The 22021-nt window shown below is 54.9% G+C and overlaps 3 protein-coding genes across 3 annotated transcripts; 2 read left to right on the plus strand and 1 right to left on the minus strand.

Moving 5' to 3' along the window:
* Positions 1-20: 20 nt before the first annotated feature.
* Positions 21-9542, plus strand: BESB_050440 (uncharacterized protein; the record flags this gene model as incomplete). Its single annotated transcript, XM_029363495.1, has 31 exons — positions 21-48; positions 944-1088; positions 1151-1240; positions 1294-1453; positions 1512-1575; positions 1635-1757; positions 1823-2051; positions 2107-2300; positions 2380-2448; positions 2511-2552; positions 2614-2680; positions 2735-2796; positions 2860-2952; positions 3493-3576; positions 3637-3898; positions 3956-4007; positions 4061-4205; positions 4270-4356; positions 4409-4504; positions 4558-4665; positions 4727-4870; positions 4928-5037; positions 5097-5607; positions 5664-5852; positions 5908-5963; positions 7437-7500; positions 7806-7857; positions 8120-8238; positions 8586-8649; positions 9060-9147; positions 9399-9542. The coding sequence occupies 31 exons, from the start codon at positions 21-23 to the stop codon at positions 9540-9542; spliced, it is 3741 nt and encodes a 1246-aa protein (XP_029220861.1).
* A 1806-nt stretch (positions 9543-11348) lies between these two features.
* Positions 11349-15367, minus strand: BESB_050450 (DnaJ domain-containing protein; the record flags this gene model as incomplete). Its single annotated transcript, XM_029363496.1, has 8 exons — positions 11349-11683; positions 12118-12219; positions 12507-12666; positions 12948-13070; positions 13350-13468; positions 13888-14089; positions 14246-14358; positions 15244-15367. 8 exons carry the CDS (start codon positions 15365-15367, stop codon positions 11349-11351), a joined length of 1278 nt encoding a protein of 425 aa, XP_029220862.1.
* A 2850-nt stretch (positions 15368-18217) lies between these two features.
* BESB_050460 (RING zinc finger protein) lies at positions 18218-21602 on the plus strand (the record flags this gene model as incomplete). Its single annotated transcript, XM_029363497.1, has 7 exons — positions 18218-18493; positions 18994-19201; positions 19745-20103; positions 20419-20567; positions 20976-21051; positions 21273-21324; positions 21556-21602. 7 exons carry the CDS (start codon positions 18218-18220, stop codon positions 21600-21602), a joined length of 1167 nt encoding a protein of 388 aa, XP_029220863.1.
* Between the last annotated feature and the right edge of the window lie 419 nt (positions 21603-22021).

Genomic DNA, 22021 nt, shown 5'->3' on the forward strand with positions numbered 1-22021 from the left:
AGTTTCTTTAATAGGGTGCAATGCTCCGATACTGCCATCCGGGAGCAGGTGCGTCCTGTCGTTTCTAGCTATTATCATGAGTATTGCGTCCAATCACAAACTGGTCCGTTTACGGAAGAGTCCCACCCAGGTGGGGACGGAAGCAAGAGTAGGCAGTCAGAGGAGCCCGCGCGATTGGCTCCAGTAGTCGCGTGTCAGTCTTTGCCACAAGCACCTCGCGTTTTGCACATGTGCCAGTGATGCATGTAGCCTGAGCCCGTATGGATCCGGGGCTCATGGGGCCGACGCCTGAGCTATTTATGGTTGGAGTATCGGAATTCGAACACACCATTGCATTCGTTCTATCGTAGGCACTATCGAGTGAGCAAATAATCCCAGACCGTGCTCGTGTTGTTTGCATACCATTTGCGTAGCAGGAAGTCGGACACGCACTTTCATGCGGATGCTTGGACCCTAGGTTCGCGCAGCGCGGTGATCTCCTGAGTGCTGTTGAGTGTAACGGAATTGTGCACGGGAGCCACGGTTCCAATGGTGCCCTCCCATGAGCAGTCTGCGCCATCGCAGGCAAGCGATCACTGTTCCACTGTGTTCGTGCTACGCACGACGAGGAATATGTCACGGAGGAGACCGCCGTACGTTCACAAAAAATAAGTCACGCTGATGATACAAAAGAAAATCAGAGCACGTTTCGATATCAGAGGTAATCGTGGTGTAAGTATACTGAATGGTCGCCTATATGTTGGTCTAGGTCATTTGTCATTGCCACGGCTAAAGCTCTAGGCAGAATCATCGTCACCGGCTTCTTAAGTTTAGATTATAAAGAGCCAAGAAGACCGGGAACCGTGTGCGTCTGCACCTGCAAAGATGGTGTATGATCTAACCAAGGGGAGCTCCCCGAAATGGCGATGCTCAATTTTGGTTTTCGCCTTACTGCTTTTGGCAGCAACCAGATGTCTCGCACGGGAGTGGTGCAAGGCCGTACCAGAACAGGGGAAGCCAGAGTACGGTGTCTGTGTTCCTCCCGAATTTGCCTCTGCGCGCTACACTATAGAAGTCGTCCCCGTCGTCGCGCCTGGCGTGAACCTTCGGTACGTGACCGCGTCGTACCCACAGCATCCCCATAGGATGCAGCTGGATTTTTGCCGTACAGAAGTGATATCAGCCTCGTTGTCGCCGGTTCAAATGGACGGCATACACGTCCGATCAAGGTCTCCTCTCACTCAACCGGGACAGAGAAAAGGTTAGAGTCCTCAAGAACTCCGCGTTGATGTCGAAAGGCGACCTCCTCTTCAGAATCCACGCGGAGCGAGTTGACGTGGGTGATCCGGAATTCGTCCATCTGACGTTGGCCAGCACAAAGCCGTGGAGATGCGAGCGCATTATCGTCTGGAAGGACTTTCGGTACTGGGTATTTGACTGCACAGGGCAGCTCGACTTCCAGTCCCCAGAAGCAGTAAGGCAAAGGCGCAGGCGGTTTCGTGTCTAAAATTGCAGAGCCATTCTGTCCTCAGGCTTATTTGCTCTCTGGGAACAAAAAGTACGAGATATCTGTGCAGACTGGGGCTGATCCGCACGGTTAGCTGCGCGTGATACCGATGAAAGGGCACGGTGGTAATTACCTCATCCTGTCTCAGCTGGCACTATTGGCAGCATCGAGCTGAACCTTGTGGGTGGTTCACGGAGCACGAATCCTCAGCCCATTCTTCAAGCTCCAGACGTCGGGAGTAACAAGCGTGTCAACATTAGAGCGGCTGACGGTAGGATCTCCACGTACCCCAGCATGGCCATGTTGTTTCCTATTCTGCTTTTGAATGCCCTTCAGTTGGTGATCTGGAGGCGATCATGTTGACGAACACAGCGCAAGACGACCCCTGGTACTGTGACTACCTCAATGTCCGGACGGAGGACGGGAGCATGTTTGCGTTCAAAGTGAAACGCTGGATTGGAAAGCCCTACGAGCAAGCTGTTCACGTCCCGCTAAAGCCCTCTGACGTCGATATGCCGTCGCAAGATATTGACTGCTACACGAGAGCCGCGGATATTTTCAACACGTAAGGGGGGATAGCCAGTGCAGCAGGCGGGCTACGCTCTAATTTATGGAATCAGAACACCGTTAGGAATGGAAGTCATGAAAGTGCGATGTCCTCAAAATTGCCAAGCATCCGAGTTTGCCAGGGTGTTGGGCTCCACCATCCATCCGAGCCGAAGTTCAATCTACGCTGCAGCGGTGAACGACGGCGTCTTGTCTCCATCGGGCGGCACTGTTGTTGTGGCTATTGTAGATAGCCTGCCACTCTACAGTGGATTGACCTACGCAGGTTGGCCGGACGCTGTGTGTTCTTCCAGTGTTCCGTGAGGCGACTAGTCGTGAAATTGCAGGTGTCGAAGCGAGTGACTTCAAAAGTTCCACAGAAAAACCGGGATTTTCATTCTATGTGTATCAAAGTGGTAAACGTTTCCCGGATCCACTAACGCGCTGCGGGCGGAGGCATATGCTAAAAACCTTACAGAATCAATCGACGCCATTGAAAAAAACATCCGGCTCGTGAACGGTACTGGCTGTTTGCTGCAGTCTTCAAATGCGTCCTTCTCCAATCGCCCCGTCCCACATAGAATATGGGAAACTGTCATCTACTGGACGACTGGAAGTTCGAAGGAATGGCATCTGGGGTACTGTTTGGTGAGTCTTGTGGCTCTTGTTTCTCCGACTGGCGATGAAGGAGCTGGTTTCTAGCACAAAAGGAGATTTCTCAAGATTTTCCGTACCTGCGGCTATAAAAGCATGCCAGTTGATGGGTAACCATAGAAAAGGCGCAGCGAGATGGCCACGTGAAAGAAATTCGCTTCGCAACCTTATAGGTTACAAGCACGGAGTTTACCTCGAGGATGGCTGCTCTTCCGCTGAGGGAGTTGACATGTGTGCGGGAACGGGATATCCAGTTGCTCTGGCTGGTAAGAACGCGTGCGAGCGCAACGCTTCGAACAATAGTTAATGCAGTGCATCCCCTACTGTAGGCCTGATGGTGAGAGGACGGATACTGTCGCATATGATGTAAAGATCGGCTCATGGCTCGTCGTCCCAGTGCAATGGTCAAGAGACTTCTATTGAAGAATGCGCTTTTGAAGAACCCACGGCACAGTGTGGAGACCACACGAACGACGTTGTTCTGAAGTGCACCAGCACTCCATCTGGCGTTGAACCCCCCCTGGGACGCTGCGAATTGTTGATTCCACGGGAGCACCATCGTTGTCGGGTATCGGCAGGCTTGAATACTACGCTAACGGTTAGCTACCTCCCGCACTTGAGACAGTGATTCCGGTGCACAGCTGGTAGCTGCAGGCTTTGGTAGCGTGTGCGGAGAAGGATGGACTAAAGAATCTGAGCGTGTCGCCTGTAGGCAGATGGGATATAGTGGAGTGAAGGTATAACTCTTGGAAGTCCCTCGACGCCACGGAACAACATGTACTTTTTCCAGCATGGTGGCTACTCAGCAAAAGGCTGCTCTGACATCATGGGTGTGAACTACTGCGGACAAGCACTAGAGAAAATTGCCACAGTTAACGTCGCGTGCAAAGGTAAATAGATTCACTGAAAGCTGTCTTTGGCTCCTTTGGATGAGAGCGATTCTTGTGCAGGGGACGAAACGGAACTTCGGATTTGCCCCCACCTGGTCAAGGAGGACATATACTGTGTCCATGATGAGGACATCGTTGTTGGGTGCGAAGGCAAAGGAGATCCCTCTGGAATCGGCTTGTTCACGGCTGAAGAAAAACCCGACCTTGGGGTCCTCCCAATAAGGAGTCTGGCACTCACTTGCAGCGACAGACCCGTCACGAGGAGAGACATGGAAGGCGGCCCTGGCACGACGTTCATCGCCTCCTGTCCTGACGGCTGCGCGTGAGTTCTTATCTGCCAGAGTCCTGAAAGAGAATGATGGTTACAGACATGTGATAGAGAGGCGCCTGGAGATGTTAAAGGGACGTTCGTGTACACGGATGACTCTCCGGTAAAACGATGCAGCTGAAGTACCAAAGGAATTAGAGGGCATGTGGCTTTTAGATTTGCAAGGCAGCAATCCACGCAGGAGCCCTGGAAGCATCCGGCGGCGATATTGTCGTGGACATTGGGCACAGACAGCCGTCGTTTATAAGCACAGACCAACACAACATCCGCAGCTCCGCCAGCGGCCCGTACCCGCGTTCGTGTAAGTGTAAACGACAGAGGATTACTTCAACAGTACAGCTTGCTCACGCCCAGTTGCCTTGCAGTTGTAGTGTCGAGGGTGGCGTCCGAACTCCGGGAACGTGCGTCAGAGCAGGCGGGAAAGGCGAGAAGGAGTGCACTTTCAGCTGTAGGTACGTCTGCTTTCATCTCCGTCCTGCACCATCGACACTCATGCTCTTGCAGCCCCGAAGCAAGCTCGATTCACGGAAATAGAAAACGGATCGGAATCGCAGCTTTTCGAGGATAAACTCCACTGGTATCCACCCCAAAGCTTTCCCGGTAAGATGCTTCCCAAAACGAGCGCGGAGGCGACGGGACTCAATCGCTTGTAGGCTTCGAGGGCCGCCCTGGCTCATTTGTTGACGCCTCTAATCTGCCTGGCGGAAGCCTCGTCTCGGGCTTCCGGGACTTCACCCTTGCTGTTAAAGCTACCGTGACCGGTGAGCTTTCCTCTATTTTGCGGACGGCCTTTCAGTGTCTACCGCCTTTCTATTGAAACAGGGAAGAAAGGGAAGTGGCGAGCGCTTGTCTCCAACGGCGACTGCGACGGCTTCATGCTGGCCATCGATAATAATGATGAACTAGTGTTCGAACAAACTTGCCATCCCAGGCTCATTCGATCTGGTTTCAAGCCCGCTCTCGGTGGTTAGTCACGTTTCTGCAGCAGTAGGCCAGGCCATGCGACTGAAACACCTTACGCAGAACCGTTCACCTGCGCGGCAACATACTTCGCGCCGGAGAGGGCCGTCGCAATCTTTGTAAACGGAAAAAAAGTTGCGTACCAGAAGACAGACTATAGCTTTAATCTAAAGGCAAGAACTATTCTTCCTCCTGTCCGTTACACGCCGGTGACACGTTACTAATCGTGTAGCCGAAGCTCATAATTGGACGGGCGAGCGCCTCTGAATCAGACTACTTCAAGGGCGAAATCATAGCTGTTCATCTCTTTGACTACGTTCTGTCTCCGGCACAAATAACACAGCTGCGGAGGGAAACGGGTCCTGTACCGGAGCCTGGCAGAATGCCGAGAGGGCTGCGTCGAACGGAAGACGGGCGAGTTTGTATCTCCTCGTGCTCCGCTCAAGAGCCTTCACTGGCGGAAGGTGGCCGCCCCGCGACGAACGCTGCACTGCGACTAACTTGCAAAGACACACTGCTGAAACCTGAATTCAGTGGAGCCACCGGACATAAGGTCCTTGTATCCTGCCCCGCGGACTGTGCACTCTCACCGGCAGAGCTGCACGGCTGCAAGATATATTCAGCAGATAGTTCGATATGCAAAGCGGCTCTGCACATGGGCGTAATACAGCGACATGGCGGAGAAGCTGTAGTAACGCTTCATGATGGCATGACCTCGTACACAGCCTCGAGGGGCCACTACGGTAAAGCTTGTTTTATTCCGGCTCGGTCGCGGCAGTCAACTCATGCTTTCCTCTAGGTGTATTAAGCAGCGCAACGGCCGTTCCTCAAGTGCTTGCCTTTTCTGTCACGTCAGCTCCCCACTATCGGGCGCTGACGTGCGCCAATAACGGATCCTTTGTTCTAAAGCTGGGAGTTGGGGAGAGGGAACTCGTGGTTTGCCCCCCCAACTGTTCGGTGGCGGTGAATCAGGCAGTATATGGTACTGGTAAGCCAGCAGTTGCGTCTGTTCCCTTCATCGCACGGCATGTCCCTTGCCGCAGGATTCTACAGTCCGATATCTTCTGTCTGCCGAGCCGCCATTCATGCTGGTGCCCTGGTAGGCTCGGAAACCACTGCTGAGAACACGTGATGATATTTGCATACATGCCCTCGCAGACTGATGAAGGAGGAGACGTGGAAATTGAAGCCGGCCCTCCACATGACGCGTTCATTGGAAGCGAGAGCTTGGGGGTTAATTCCCTAAAAAGCGGAAGTTACCTGCGCTCCTTTGCATTTGTCATTCGTCCGAGCCAACAAGAGCTATGACCCTGTTGTACGTGACCACTTGACATAACACATCGCCTGACTTGTCGCCAAATTCCCTCTGGCTGCACGAATTCACGTCCAGTAACTGTACTAGTCTACGCCGTAACTCGCAGCCGGGTGTGTTATTATTGTAGTGTAGCAAGGCAGATTTTAACCCTTCATGCTGCTCCATCTCCACTCGACGGGCTACAGCCAGGCCACAATATATGGAGAGTAGGCCCGTCCGACTGGGTCATGCCCCATCCCGAGGTGACAACGGCAACCCAACATAGATTTTCGCGATATCAGCTTGCTGGAATGCGCACGTTTTTGTTTCTACGCCCAGCGACCGCGCATCGGGTGGCTCCGCCGCTGGGGTGAGCCCCGCTTCAGAATGGGCCGCAGCCCCCAAGGCTTCGTGATTCCTCCATACGGACATTTCGTGGGTATACCTGGGACCCGACTGAGAAATTAGAGGTTCCGTACAGATGAAAGAAAATGCAATGCCACTAACATGCTTTGTGGACCGCGCGTGACTGGCTGTGGTTCACATACGGTGTGCATGTGTTTTACGCACGGTTGGTCGACGCCGCGATCCTATGATTCCGTTTTAAACTTGCCCGCTGCTGATGTCATCGCTTCATTTTATGCAAACTTCTTAGAAGCCGCGCCTGTCTCAGCGCTGCAATAAAACGCGGTGCCGCCCTGAGTTGCCTTGCCCGTGAGGCCTCCCCTTGTAGTGCGCAATCGTACTGTGCGAGGCACTATGAAACGCGAGAAGCTATCGTCAGGTTTCGTGAGTGTATTCGAGGCACGGAAGGCGCGAGGTTTCTCCAGTGTGTCACATAGAGTAGGAGGGCGATACGCTCTGCACACTCTCGCAGTAGCCAGACGGAGAAGCAGTCGGCGGCACGCAATCACCAAACCCCACTGACTGCATGTCGAACGAATCCAGCTTTTCTCGGCGCTGCCTGCGGACGGAGAGAGCCGTTTTGTGCCATTCACGCTGGGAAAAAGTTGCTGTGATTTGATATGCACGGCGAAGTTGGGTCGCGTGGTCGGCGGTGGTTCTCCTTGAAGAGGCGAATTAAACCAATATTTCACTGAAGGCGCTCAGTGCGCGGCAGCGTGTGACCTCCCGCCTTCTGGCTTCTAGTCTGACACCGGCAACCTCATTCTTAATTTCTCCCGCTGGTCACGGACTAAAGTGAAACATACTACTCCTTGAAGGTTGCTGAGGAGCGGGAATTTGTGTCTTTGCCCGGCAGGTGTTGGCGGCGGGCAGGTGAGCACGTACTCTCCCTCTCCACGGGTGTATTTTGACGCGGCGAATCAATCGTATAGAGATTGTAAGACTCACTTGACACGCCTTCTCCTTCAGCGAGGATCTTCAACGTTTTTGACACACCTCCGCCTTCGCTGCGAGCACTTTTCGAAATAATTCGCCGCCACTTGGCTGCCGTGAGGGGCGGAAAGCCTGCATGAGCCGGCGCGAGTTTGACCGACGCGTCAGCGACACAGCAGTGACAAGCTTTGTCCCGTTTCTTGGCGGCACAACAAGTGAACCTAGCCTAGCCTTGAAACCTGCATGAGCTGTTATGGTGCCGCCTCTGCTCATGAGGTCGCAGATGCTGGAGGTCGTGCTTGCGTGCAGATTCAGCAACAATGGCGTCTGCGGAAGAGGATGATTTTTATCTTCGATACTAGTAAGTACTTCGCTACGTTTGTCACCCGTATCCCACTTGCTTCTCGTTGCTGCCCATTCTTACTGATGATATCTACAGCGACAAACTTTGGACGGTCGGCCGCGTTTTGGCTGGGTTTCCTTTTACCGGGGAGCACCGACCTGGGGCCCGTGCCTTCACCCGCCGCGGGCTGAGTCTCTCAACACCGGGATAGGGGGGGCCTGTTTCCCTGTGCATATTGTGCATGTGCACCAGAGGGGTATTCTCTGCGACGTGCTTGCAGTGTCGGACACAAGGGCAAGTTCGGCCACGAATTCCTCGAGTTCGAGTTCAGACCCGAGGGCAGACTCCGATACGCGAATAACTCCAACTACAAGAACGATACGATGATTCGCAAAGAAGGTGAGTCCCAGATTTACACGGAGGACAGCATTCTCCGTCGTCCTGGATAACTTTAGGTCTCACTTATCCACGCAAGACCGGATGGACAAGTCGCCTACGCCGCATCACGTCGTCGCTCCGCCTTCTCAGAACGGCACGCCTGATTGCACGCCCTCGCGAGTCGCAAGTTTCCCATCGTTTTTCGTTGCATGTATGTTCGCGACAGACATTAGTTTCGTGGATTTTTTTTCGTTAACTTGGTTTCGCTGCCGGCGCTTTCCCGGGATGTGCGCTTTCCGAAGAGGGTAGCTCTCGAAAGAGCGTGGGAGGAGCGACTGGCGACCTGTGGTGTACTGTTCTTGTCTCAGCTTACGTCAGCCAGTCTGTGATGAAGGAGCTGCGACGGATTGTGGAGGAGTCCGAGATTATCAAGTAAGGCGGCGAGCGTCTGCGTTCCGTACCGGGTTTCTCTGTTTTGTGCTGTTATGGTCTCGTCGGTGAGGCTGCTTTTTCTTCGCGCTGAGACGGATGTTGAGCGTTTGATTAAGCATCACTTCCGTGGTCCTGCGATGGAGCCGGTTCCTGCAGGAGGGTTCGTTCTTCGCGTTTGCTATGTAGCTCACAATTGGTTTCACCGCTGACACACTTCTTGGTGGGCTTTCCCTTTTCTGTGTGCATTTTGCGCCAGCAGTCTCACCAGCAGCTTTTTCCGGTGAACTTGTGCACGTGCTGGTGGAACGGTCGTATTTCCAGTTGCTTTTGTCGCAACCGCTTGCACGCGCGTAGCCTCCGGCGCCGCGAGCAAATGTCGCTTTGAGCGTGTTGGGTGGACTGTGCCGCAGGGAAGACGACAACAACTGGCCTGCGCCCGACCGCGTGGGTCGCCAGGAACTCGAAATTGTCCTGGGCAAAGACCACATTTCTTTCACGGTAAATTCTTTCGTTGCCGAGTTACTTCGTAATCCGCTGCATTGCAGAGCGTGCTGCTCCACAGTTCCAGACCGTCTTCCCTCATGCATGCGGGACTGAGATACAGGTCCATCTCTGCACACGAAAAATCGCACTTCACATTTCTCTTGCACGGCGTGCAAGGTCCTGGGAATGGGAGCTGGCCCGTTCTTGGGTGGCAGAGACCGGGTTGGCTGAAAAGAAGCCAGTGGGCGTGCGCTGCGTGGATGCAGACTTCCAAAATTGGCTCTATGGCTGACGTCCAACGAAGCAAAGACCAAGATGGCCTGCGCGTGTTCTACTACTTAGTCCAGGACCTCAAGTGCTTCATTTTCTCCCTGATCGGTCTGCACTTCCGAGTAAGTGTGCCTCCGTGAGTCAGCGCGAACCTTTCGGACCAGTGTCCGTGTCTCCTCTCGCGCTGCTTTGGATGGGATTACTTTTAGCGCCGCATAATGTGCTGCCGTCAAGTGCGGCGCCCACGGAGAGCCTCTTTCCTGGTGGCTCAGCGCTGTCTGCTAAAGCGAATCTCAGCGGAACAGAGGAAGTCTCTCCAAGTTTTGCTGGAGTCGTGTGGTGGGGTATTCTGCAGATCAAGCCGGTGTAAATACCCCAGCGAATCGACGCGTCGTCTGCCCAGGTGTCCTCGGAGGAAACTGAAAAAGCACCTCGACGAGGACGTCGCTATGTGCTTCGGGAATGGCGACTGCTTTCTCATGTTTGATTGTGTCTTGGTCAGTTCTCTGTATACGCATGCCTTTTATTCTTGCATCTGAATCAGAGGATGTTTTCCTCGGTCTGTCATGGACACTGCAGCGGGTTTCAGGACAGAAATTCCCTCTGCTCCGGGTTGCTGGCTGGTTCCTTGTTGCACTTGAAACACTGGTGACACCGTCGACCCGCGACCTTCTCGAAAATCAACCGCTGCACACTATATGCTTGTCTGTGCGCTGGAACCGTCCTGAAGTGGGCTAGTGTGCTCGCGCTGAAGCCGACCGCGAGCGCCTGCGTGTTTTCGGCGTGCCTCGTGGAGCCCCTCAGCAACGCGGACTATGTACCCACCACGGCTGCTGACAGGAGTAAAACAATTGGACCGCTGATCGTAGCCAGGATACACGCGTCTCGCACTGGTTCGACCCGTTTACAAACAGCGGAGGACGGGAAGTACGATATAGCAAGGACGCTTTACACGCTGAAGCAAAATGAAGCAATTCATTCACGAATACGAGGCGTTCCGTGTGACCCACAGGAGACCCGCAATCGACAGACTGAAGAAGGATGCCACAAATTTGTACAGAGGCACTCTTCATGAAAGGAACACCCCATGACGCTGCACACAGAGACGCACGCTGATCTAGGACGGAAAGCTCTGCTGCATGTGGGGGCTCGAGCTCGAGAAGAGCATATCCACGCGCAGTTTTCCTCGTTGCCAAACTCGGCGTGAGGCTAGGCCAGGACAGGAATACTTCGCGGGGCTGGAAACAACCGGAGATGCAGAGGCTGCCGCAAAAAATCCGGTCAAAATAGACGCACAGCGCGACAATGGACTTCGCCCACCAGCGGCGTTGTTCTTCATGCAGAAAAAAAGTCGATTTCGACCGTTGCCTAAGACGAATAACGATGTCGCGTACGACCCCAACACACAACAACAGAGGCTTCTGTCTTGGAAGGGCCCCTTGCGCACGCCACACCAGCGATATCGAGGCGGGCGCCTCCCGCCAAAGACTGAATGCCCTTGGAGATATTCGTGATAGTTCGCCTTCCAACAAGACACAAGAACTCGCTGACTGAGAGAGATCAGCTCCTCGGCACCAGAGAAGTGGCACGGAGGGGGGGAGGGGGGGGGGAGCGTTCAGCCTTTACGCAGAAGCCGCTTGCTGCCCCAAAAGGATTGAATTTTGTCTCTACTTGTAGTAAATCCACACATACAGAATGCACGCCCACATAAGCATCTGGCCCCAGTTGATGTCAAAGCGGCTGCGCGCCACGTCCTTTGCTTTCTCTTCCGCTTCCGCCTTGCGATACTGCGACGCAAAAACAAAGGCGGCACGCAGCAGGCACAAAGTAAGCAGCTAACAAACAAAACCGCCCGCAGGTAAGGGCTACTTGCATTTTCTCCATGCTCAAAAACACACCAGTGCAATCGCCTCGACAGGCTATCCTCTCAACCATTCTATCACACACTACTCCACACGTGCCTGGCGTTCCATCGCACCACATGCATAGACACTAAAAACGACGAACGAGAAAAACGAAGGGCGAACGCTTCTGGGGTCGCGCGCGCTTGCCTGATCCGCCACCATGCGTTTGAAGAGCTCCTTCTGTTCCTCGTTCAGGGTATTGGTGAAATCCTCCCATTCGGCAACGTCCTTCTTATCCTTGGTAGGCGCTATAGAGCCGACAGGCTTCTGCTGACTGGCGTTCTTGCGCTGTGAACTAGCAGCGCCCTCGCCGCCAGCCTCCTTCGCAGCCTGTTCAGCAGCCTCTTCGGCTCCTGGTGCCGAAGAGAGATCGTGACCTGACAGAACCAGATGGAAGGCAAACAAGACTGTACATTCGAGCAGCACGCCCGCAGAGAAAACAGATGACAAGAGTCCGAAGGGAAAAACGCACAAACGGAAGCACGAACACAGTGTTAAAACCGCATTCGCACCCCCTGCCATGCGCCAGTTTTGCACCGCAAGGGGGGTCCCGAATCACACAGGAAAGACGTTTTGAGGACAACAGAATCACATCATCCCTAAAGCTATCTAACGCTTCAGTGATCGTTCACGAGACACCCAAAACACCCCGCAGGAAGGAAAGCGACACAGATAAGTGTGTTTGTATGCTGGGGCGGTTGTGCCGCATCTAAGACCACGATCTGGGAAGGGCTGGGAGACCGGAGGAGCCGACTCGTCAGCAGCATGCCACGACGTGATCCCCGTCAGAGCAAAGACCGTGAAAGCTTACCAGCGGCCCGAACGCGAAGTGCCGCGGAATGCAGGTTCTGCATCTGCAGCTGCTGCGTCTTGATGGCCGCAGTGGACGGCGTGCCTATGGTCTTAAGATACGCTGAGGGCATCGGCACGACAAAGACACGCGTCCAGAGTACAGAATCCGCGTGAGCATCCCTGCGCAGACACTACGCATCGCTTTCCCGCCAAGACACACGCGAGCTCTTCCGCTGCCGTAGTTTGCGGCGCGTCTCGGCAGGTCAACGGCAACGCAACGAGAAAGAGCCGCTACTTGTCTGTCGTCGTGCGCCTCCTCCTCCTCTCCTCGCCCTCAGTTATGCTCTTAGGTAGTCGTCGTGCGACATTCTCTGCGAACCGGAAAAAGCTGGAAGGGGAGATGCTCACCTGTCACGCGGATCAGCTCCTGCGTCCTTTCGGTCAAGACGCGGTTCGTTGACAACAAAGCCTTCAGCAAAGCCAAGCGCTTCGCCGGGTTGTCCGTGAAGACCCACGCAGACAAGCAAATGCTTGCGCAAAGGACGCACGGAAAGAGGCTTCGGAAGAACTGAGCACACGCACGAAGCAAAGCACAAAAAAGTTTGAACAGTCAACGCACGCCAAACGTGTAAACCGCACACAGCGCAAGCTTTTTCGAGAATAGGCAGTTCCGCAACGGAATCCCTTTCCGAGCCAGACGATGTGACCAAATCAGAAACGCAGAGCTCCATCCGGATGCCCGACGGGTGACTTCCCTCGAAAATCCTCGAGCCCATCTTGTGAGTCCTATCATCGACACAGCCAAATCGGTTGAGCAGCGCTCCGAAACGGTCGCCTTGCCGGACTTACATGAACTCTTTCAAATGGTACGAGCCTGCTGACGTAGGGCAGGAAAGCGAGCGAGTCTCCGTCGTCCACAAAGCGCAGCTGCAATTCGTTGCAGAACATCGCCAGGTTGTAGACGAGGTAGATCTGCACAGAGCAGCGATTTCTCACGCCAGACACGTGGTCGCCTCGACGGAAACCCCCCACTGAGCGCGTGATTCAGCTCGCGGCACGCATGCGGAGAACTTGCTCACCAACGTGGTTGTCGCTGCTGCAGCTCAGTCCGTTCGACGCACCGCGTCCTCCTTTCCACAAAAGGCACAGACGCGTGGAAGGAGCAGCGACGCAAAGCCAGAGACGGGGCTCAAAAGATACCCAGGACACCGGTTAGGGTGGCCCTTTCAGCGACGCGAACGACGAGCTCACTTGGCGCGCAAACGTGGCGTGCTTGGGATAGGAAACCAGAAACCCCACGCAGAAGCAGAGAAGGTGGGAAACGAGGGCGAGGCAAACAACGATGATCGTGGTCTTCTCGTCGACCTCGCCTGTACAGAAACAGCCACAGAAACCTCGAAGCTTCAACGAACTCTATGTTCTCCCCAACAGCCCACGGCGCTTGGCCGCCGCAACCGCGACGACAGAGAACTGACGATTGAAAGCCCTCGTCTTTCCCAGTCGGCTCTAGTGCTCCATGCTAAGGCGCAGACTGTGCCAGCCAGACCATAAGCGACGCAAACGTGACCCGCCCCCCCCCCCCCCCCTTCGCGATCTATTTCGAGGTGAACTTCCGACAAAGGCGCAACAGTTGCACAGGCGCCTGCCCCTCGCGCCTCTCGAGCCGAGGCGGCGGGCAACGGAGTTAACAGACGGCGCGGACCTCACAACACAAAAGAGAGAAGGAAGGCGCCAGAAAGTGGACGCGCGCGGGGTAATGGCGGCTGCGGCGAGGCCGGAAGCGACGTACCGTATTTGTAGTCGCCGAATCGGTCGTAGTTCGACCTCCGAGTGTCGTTCATGAGCACTTCTTGCGCCTTCTTGATCTCCATGAAGAACTCCTCATTCGACATGCCCTTGAAGCCCGAAGGACGCTGAGGCACTGCGCCTCCGGACGCCTCGGCCGCGGCCACCTTGTCAGGGTGGAACTTCTTCGAAACCGTTCGATAGGCCTGGAGCATGAAACGCGACGGGGCAACAAAAAGGATGTTCCCGCAGAGCGCTCGCCGGTCCCCGAGTAGGAATTGAAAAAGACAAATTCACCAACCCGCAGCGGCCGCAGACGGCGACAGCGTCTTCTGTTGCTAACCCTAAACTACCAGCCTCACCTGCAGAATGTCGTTTTTAGACGCTGAGACGTCGACATCGAGGAGAGTGTAAAGGTCGCGGCGATCGGTGGGCATCGCACCATAGAACAGATACAGCAACATTGCCGTCAAGACTGAACGCAAACGCAGGACAAACATTCACCAGCAAAGGGAGAAACGGTGAATCATAAAGCAGGGTCAGGGAGATGGCGCTACATACCCTCACCAAAGACTCGAGAGGCTTCGCCTGTGTGAAATAAGGGTCAGCCTGCGACAGCCTCTCACGCCATTCCGCGCCACGAGCGCGCGGAGCGGAGAAGCCGTGGTCGATCGCAAAATGGGTTGTTTGAAGGCATACGTTATCCTGCCGCCTTTACCAGGCTTGGAGAGACACGAAAGCGTTGTAACCTAGTTACTTCCACCTCGCCTTCGGCAAAACTCGCAAACGGTCCATCCCTGCGCCGGGAAGTCACTCCACAGCAGCACCCATCCGCCTTCACACACACACGAACCCCCACCGTCTCTCAGTTCTTACGAGGAAGACGACTCCTTGCACAAACTTAGAAAGTTACATACGACCGATACAGTGCAGTGTGCCACTGAAATAGCTGACCGAACTCGAGGAAAGCCCAGTGACCGATTTGCCAGCGCCTGCCTCTTGGCTGAAGTAGAATGCAAACGAAAGACGGGCAAGGCGGAGAGGGGCAACACGCAGACCGGGAAAGCACCCGAGGAGCGGATGACGTCAACAAATAGGGTAATCCTCCCTGAATCGCGACAACTCTCTAGAAGAGCAGACGTCTAGGCACGCCGTGGCCAGTGTCGCCGATAGTGACCCAGTGTGATATCGAAAAATGAACAAGGCAAGAAAACGACGAGCGCTTGCGAGAGGTGAAACGGGAGCACCAGAGGATTGACGAGAATACTCCGCCTCCACAATCGGAAAACCACGGTTGCGAATATTGCGTCCTTTCTTGCTGTAAGACACGATACACACGAAGGGACTTGCATGGCCTCACCGGGCTTCTTGAAGAGACGGAGCCATCGCCGGCCTCGGTCGGGGAGATGGTAGTGGAGGGTTGGACTCAGGATAGCTGTTGTGCCTAGTCCGTAGACAAACGACCTATGGATCACTTCATCCATGGTGAGACAGAGGGAAACTACAGCGAATCGAGAGGTATGACGCGACTGAACCCGGCTTCTCCTGAACGCAAAGCGCGGAGACGGAAAAATCCGAAACAGCAACAGAAAACTCGGGCTGAGCCCGATGAGTATGGCTAGAGTTCCCGATAAGAAAAGCTCGAAAGTTCGCTTATCTACGTTTTTGAAAAGATGCAAGCAAGGAAGTTCTATAGAAATTCAGCCCCAGACACCGTGCATGCAAGAAAAATTGCGCTTCACATGAGATACCACGTCCCAAGCGCGTCGCCGTTCGGCGGGAGTAGCATGACCTCGTCGCGGTCGTCTCAGGCGAGACGGCAGCTGGCAGGGCCACCACCATCAACGCCTGCGACTGTCGCTCACTTGTGGTTAATTTTTCGCCACAAGTATCGTCGTGGTAACGTCGGTATGACTCTACGCAGAAGGTGTTCACATGAATGAGCGCTTCTCTCTGCGGGTTTTCTCGGTAGGATGCTCCTGCCGTCTGCGTTCACAGATTTATCTGGTGAAGACTACCGCCTCGACCAATGTCTGCATTCGAGCTGCCCAACCGATCTGGTTGTGCTCATCGATCCTGAGCTACGCAGAGCTGTTCCGGCAACTGGCTGTGCCTGTCCAGCGGACAGAACCTTGCCTTCGTTGTTACTGACTGACTGGGGCCAGACAAGGGAACCGGTAGAAGACTTCGTTGTTAGTCCAATAGAAGCGCCTGCAGCCAAAACATAAGGAACAGAGTAAGACAGAGACACAGATAGTTTTGTCTGTAGTGTTTGAATAACGCGTTTGCTTCGTTACTTCGCCGCTTACCACGAATATGACGCCAACAAAACGGGCAGACTGGCAATCCACCATTCACAGTCCAGTTGTAGTATAGCTTGCGTGACTCGGCCGAGGCGACCTTTCGCTACAGACCCAGGAACGGTGTTATCTATGCATTGCTCATAAAACGAAAACAGCCTCCATCTGCTATTGATCTCTAAAGCTCACGCTCCAGTCACTATTATTATCACGAGTACCGTGCACGCGTGTCGGACAGTGAACTTCCCGAGGATAACTTATACCTGGGATAAGAACCCTCCTGCGTCTCACAGCGTCTCCCTTGTCTAGGTGTTTTAGCGCATGAGAATATAGGGACAGCGATATCAGGCGTCCGTTAATTCACGAGATAGAAGCGACTGCACATATTGCTAGGTTTCCACAGCGCAGACTTGGCTCCCAATGAAGACACAAGCCTGCCATGGCGTCATGTTTCAGTCAGTCTCCACTGAGCGAGGCCCTTTTTCCTCCAGTCTCGCGAAAGAACAGCATCCTGACTGCTGGACGGGGTTATGCTGGAAACGCTGATGCTGATCCTACTCTGCGCGGTGTCTGTCTGTTGATCGGACTTTATATGACGTTGCATCAAATCTCCTGCAGAGCATGCAACAGCGGAAACAGATTTCCTGGTATAGATGCGTAGGTTTTTCCCCATATTTGCATGACTGTGCCTCTTCACATACACAAGAGGGTAAGCTGCTTCTGTCGCGTGATGAGTATCGGAGCCGATCGATACAATGTACTTCATACTCAGACCAATCTTCGTCGAACTACTCCTTATCTTTTCTGGATGCCAGAATCGAAGATCCTGGTAGTCTTGCGATCACTATCGATGGCGGCGCGTGAACAGACCGCTGTTATTTTGCTGGACTACACACTCTGCTGAGTGTTGAAGGCGATGCTCATGACAGAGCCCACAGAATCTCGACGCTCAGCGGAAGTTATTCCTAAACGCGTTTTTGTCGGTCGGATGGCGGTTTCGGTCCTCCTACTTTTACTTGAAACCGTGCCTGTTCTGTGCTCACAGAGAATCGTTCTCAGCATGGCATACGTAAGACTCAAGCGCGTTCTCCCTAAACGGATCTCATAAGCCCCGGCGAGGCTCACAACGGGACTGAGTGAGGCCAGGGAGGAGGCGCACGTACACACAATTACAGACCCGTGCAGAGAAGACGCTTCTTTGCTTCCCCCTTGAAGAGAAGAATGGGCATCTTTGCTAAATGAGTAAGGGGGGTTGTGTATATAATAACGATTTCCGGGTCTTTTCGTCGGTGGTGACGGATAATCTCTCTGCAGTCACGTGCTCGGCAGCTGCGCAGTTGCACACAGAGGCTCACCCGGGATCCGACGCATCTGCTGAAGCGCCGTTTTTCGATGCGAGAAAAGCACACGGGAAACCACACGCGAGGTATGCGGCCCCTGGGCGGATACGGAGTGAAAAGCTAAGATGCAAATTCACAAGCTGTGGAAAACTCAAACCGCTTGACTGTAATGTTTTTTGAGAAAACGTCGTGTATCAGATTCTGTCTGGCCTTCCAGTACTCCCCAGCTGCGCGGCGACAATTCTCACTGATGTCATGCTTTTTACCTGCCTTGCAACAGCACGTCCTCCACTCTGAGGCACTTTTCTGCCTTAGAGACGGTTCTGCTTGAATTTCTGGAGCGCCTTGTTCCGGAGGACTCGACCCGCCCACAGACAGACGAAACCAGCATCTGGCTACTTCACGAGACACGTGCGGCGGATTAAAACAGAGACCCAAGTCATCCAGCCGCGGGTTTGCTTTGATTTAACGAAACCGGAGGCGTCGCACAGACGCAGGTGCTTTCTTCGGTTTTTTCCCACTACCCTAAGTCACGAAGTTATTTTGTGTCACCAGAGATAATGATAAGGGAGCTCGTTACCTGTTTTCTCCCACGTCTCAAGTTTTCTCCGCCGTACTGTCATTGATCGGGTTGCCTCTGTGAGGAGCACCTTGCTATTTTTCGCCGCGTTTTCACCTCTCTGTAACATCCACAATGGGTGGAGGAGCCAGTCGAGATAGACAGGAGCTCGCCAGCCGGACGAGTTTCGGACCTCAACAAATTGTCTCCGTGCCTTCGCTCCAAACTCCCAGCGGTGGAGGGGGCCCAGGCGCGGCGAATCTCCTTCTTCAGCAGCCACCAGGATTTGGAGCCCCGCAAGGTGATTTGCCGGGACCTGGCGCTGCCGAAGTTCCACGACTAACCGTCCAACAGACCTGTGTAGTAAAAAACCCTGTCAACCTTCATAAACACTCGCTGAAGTGCTTCCAGGTACGCAAGAGAATCGAGGAGGGAGAGCCTTGCTCTACCGACGCAGCTGTACGGGTGCGTGTCGCAGCGCTTGGAATCGTTTCGAAGCTACTTGACACCCCCCTCTGACCGCGTATTCCCGGCGAAGTCGTGGCCGTATGCGGTTCTTTCGTGTTCGCTTTGTGTGTCCCCGATGGGGAGAGTTCGATGCAGACTTGTCAGCCTCTAACGTGTCTGCTTTCCGTCTTTCGGCGCTCCCTTTGACCCAGCGAGCAAGCGGATCAATCCACGAACTGTCTGCCGATGCACGTCGTGCTCAGAAAAGAGACGTCGTGTTGTACCGATGGTGATTGAATGCTTGTGGACTGGGGTAACCGTCTGAGCAGTTGCTGCGTCCCTGCCCGTCCGTGTGGTGGAAACTCTCATCAGCCGCTGCGGGCGCCCACATCTGAAGGGCGCAGAGTGCTTGCGACTGGCAGCTCTCATTGGCGTCCACGCCGGTGTCCCGTTCTCTGCTGCAGGATTCAGCCTACCCAGACCGTCTCTTTTTCTCGTTTCTGTTCGACTCCTCTACTGAGGTCGATGTATCTGTCCCCTACTACGCTCGACAACTCACTGACCCGGTCACAGGGGCGCCCTCGTTTGTCTCTCGACTCGCCTATCCTCCTCCGGGCTACGCGCGGCGTCTGCCTGCGGGCATGGGACAGTTCTTCTGTACGACCCCTGATGGTGAGCCCCTGGCGCTTTCTCTGCGTTAACGTCACCGCCGACCGCACGGATGGAGAGCTTTATCTGCCCGACTGCAGCTCGCGATGCGTACGGGCTGCTCGCTTCCGCAGGCAGTCTGCATTCCGCGTTAACTGTCCAGTCTCGCCGGGCTCGTACGTAGCCTGCGATGCCGGCGTGCCCGTGTAACGGTTGGCAGCTAGCTGCGACGCGCGCGCTCCACACGCTCCTTGCGTAGGGCAGGCCTTTCAGAATAAAGCGTTGACCACGCGCACAGCGATGGAGAGCCTACCAAGTATGTTCTCGTGGACCCGGAATGATGCATCACTATCGCAGTTGCTTTGTTTGTTTCTTGTGAAGCGACTCTCCTTTGCCGACGCGTGAAGCCCTGCGCCGCGTTCACGCTTAAACCCGCGAGATTTATCCAGTTTTCTGCATGCTCGACACGCCACGGGGGTGTATGCGAGGGGGGGCCGAAGACGACCAGTCGCTTCGGACTTGGAGGCGCTGATGTGCTCCACGCGTTGTGTGTCTCGGCTGCTGCAGAGGCTCTGATGCTGGCGGACTGGCAAGCCGGTCACGAGGAAGAAGCGGACGGCAGCAACGGCGTCTGTCCAGTGACGGTGTGCCTCTCGTCTGTCCCACCTGCGTCCGCGGCGTCTCCCAGTCCGCAAGCCACCATGGTGAAGAATCAATACACTTTCGCCAGGATTGTGCATGCGCCGCGGGGCGGCACGTCGACGCGCACCTCGGCGGCGGAAGGCTCAGACTCCTCCGCTGCAAGTGACGACCCAGACCCGGGCGCGGCTGGGGACCCCAACAGCTCGTTCGACGGAGCAAACGAATGGCGAGCGCAGATCGTCAAGCAGAAAATCCAGTTTGGCACGCGGACTTTCGAGGTGCAGGTGCGTGGGAAGCGGGAGGGGACTGGAAACCCAGCGAGTCTCGAGTCGGAACCAGGTTTTCGTGAACTCCAACACCGGCGGCACCCGCGATCCAGAACTGTGTAACTCCAATCGAATGTACACAGACGTGCGCCCTGTAACATCTTCTGTCGTGCGTGATATGATATGTTTCTGTGAGTCGCGAGAAGTCGGCGCCTGCTTCCGAGTCGCCACTCGCGGACCGACGCAAGAGCTGCGGACAGACCTCTGGGAGAGGCTCGAGGGCACTGCTGCGCTTGGCATGCCGGAGTTCTTTGTCTCCCCTGGTGGTCGCAGGAAATTTTTGGTATCGAGAGAGGGAACAGCACGGAGATGCAGCGCCTGCCGATGGGAGGTCGGACAGGACGCGCAGCAGGTGACGCTGACGGCGACGCCAAAGGAAGCGCGCAATCGGCCGAGAGCGCCGGCGACAATTTCTCTGGCAGGTGCGTGGTGCTTGCGGGATGCCGTCTCCAGGCCGGTGTGAACTTGCGCGCCGAACGGAAGAGCGTTTTCTTCAGAGCGCCAAACAGCCGCAGACTGGCAGGGTGCGTGGCGACCCCGGCGGGGGCCAGGTTGACTGCTCGCGTAGAATGAGGAAAACGTACGGAGGAGGGCGACAGGGGAAGCCAGCGTAGCCGGGCGGGATGGAAAGAAGGATAGAGACAATCGCGCGCCGGGCAGGCAGGGTGCAAGCGCAGGCTTTGGGTCACTGCTCGGCTGGGAGGAGCTTTCACAGCTAGCCGCCAGCCCACTTTCCCGCGCTGACGGAAGGAGCTGTGTCGGAGGACGGAGGTGTCATGGAAGGGGGGGGGATCGTGGGTTCGCGCTCTCGGTGTCTGCGGCTGCTTCAGGGAGTGCGTCATTTGCTTGACTGAGGAACGGAACACGGCCGTCCTGCCGTGCCGGCACATGTGCCTCTGCAGCGGGGTAAGCGTCTGTCGAAACCGGGAAAAATGGGCTCAGCGGCATCGTGCGGGTAGAGCCAATGAGAGGCATTTGCTCTGCCTCTGCACCTGGGCAGGGACTTCATTGCGATTCGTGTCGAACTTCCAGTCGAATGTATGCCACATTTTCGGGGCGAATCGTTGTAGGAATGACGCGCGTCATGTGTGCACCTGTATTTGTGCGTGTGTGCCTGTACTCGACAGTGCGCCAACATCATGAGGATGCAAAGCAACAAATGCCCAATTTGCAGGCAACGTAAGGCAGCGAGAAAGAGAATGGCAAGCGCGACGGGCAAGGTTCAGTTGCACTTCCGGCAGCACGTCTGCCGCTAAGTGGGACGAGAACTGAGACTTCCGTTCAATTCCGCACCACGTAGGGAGCGTAGCGGCGAATGTGAAGGCCGAACTGCACGGGAGATTGACGGCTTTGACACAGAACGCCTAGCTGATGCGCGTGGTGTGTTTTTGTGTGTGCGTGCTTCTGCAGCTGTCACGTCGCTACTGCAGATCACCATGAGGCCGAACTCGGAGTAGCTGTCAAGTGCTGACTCCGGTTCATCCTGTAGTGGCAGCTGCTCGTGTTTGTCGTGCGGGTCTACCTGCTCTGCGTGAGTGAGCGTCGTGTAGGTCCCGGATGATAAACAGCGAAACGTAGGCTGGTGCCTTCTGGTTTTTCCTAACCGAGAGGCGCTATATTTTGAAACAGTACAAGTATCGAACTAAGTGTGGAAACCTCTTCACTGACTCGCCTCCACTGAGGCGTTGTCCCGTGTTGCTTGGCTGCAAACCGTCACACGTAGGAACAAATGGCGGGACTATCATCTGTCAGCCTCGCCACGCAAAGGATACACCGCAACAATGCTACGCGAGGGAAGCGTGCCTCGCTCAAGTCGACAATACTCATTTGAAACTTCATTGCAGAACGTTGAAGAACCTTGCAAGAAAATCTAGCA

Source organism: Besnoitia besnoiti, chromosome III, assembly GCF_002563875.1.
Source record: "Besnoitia besnoiti strain Bb-Ger1 chromosome III, whole genome shotgun sequence".
Taxonomy (NCBI): Eukaryota; Apicomplexa; class Conoidasida; order Eucoccidiorida; family Sarcocystidae; genus Besnoitia; species Besnoitia besnoiti.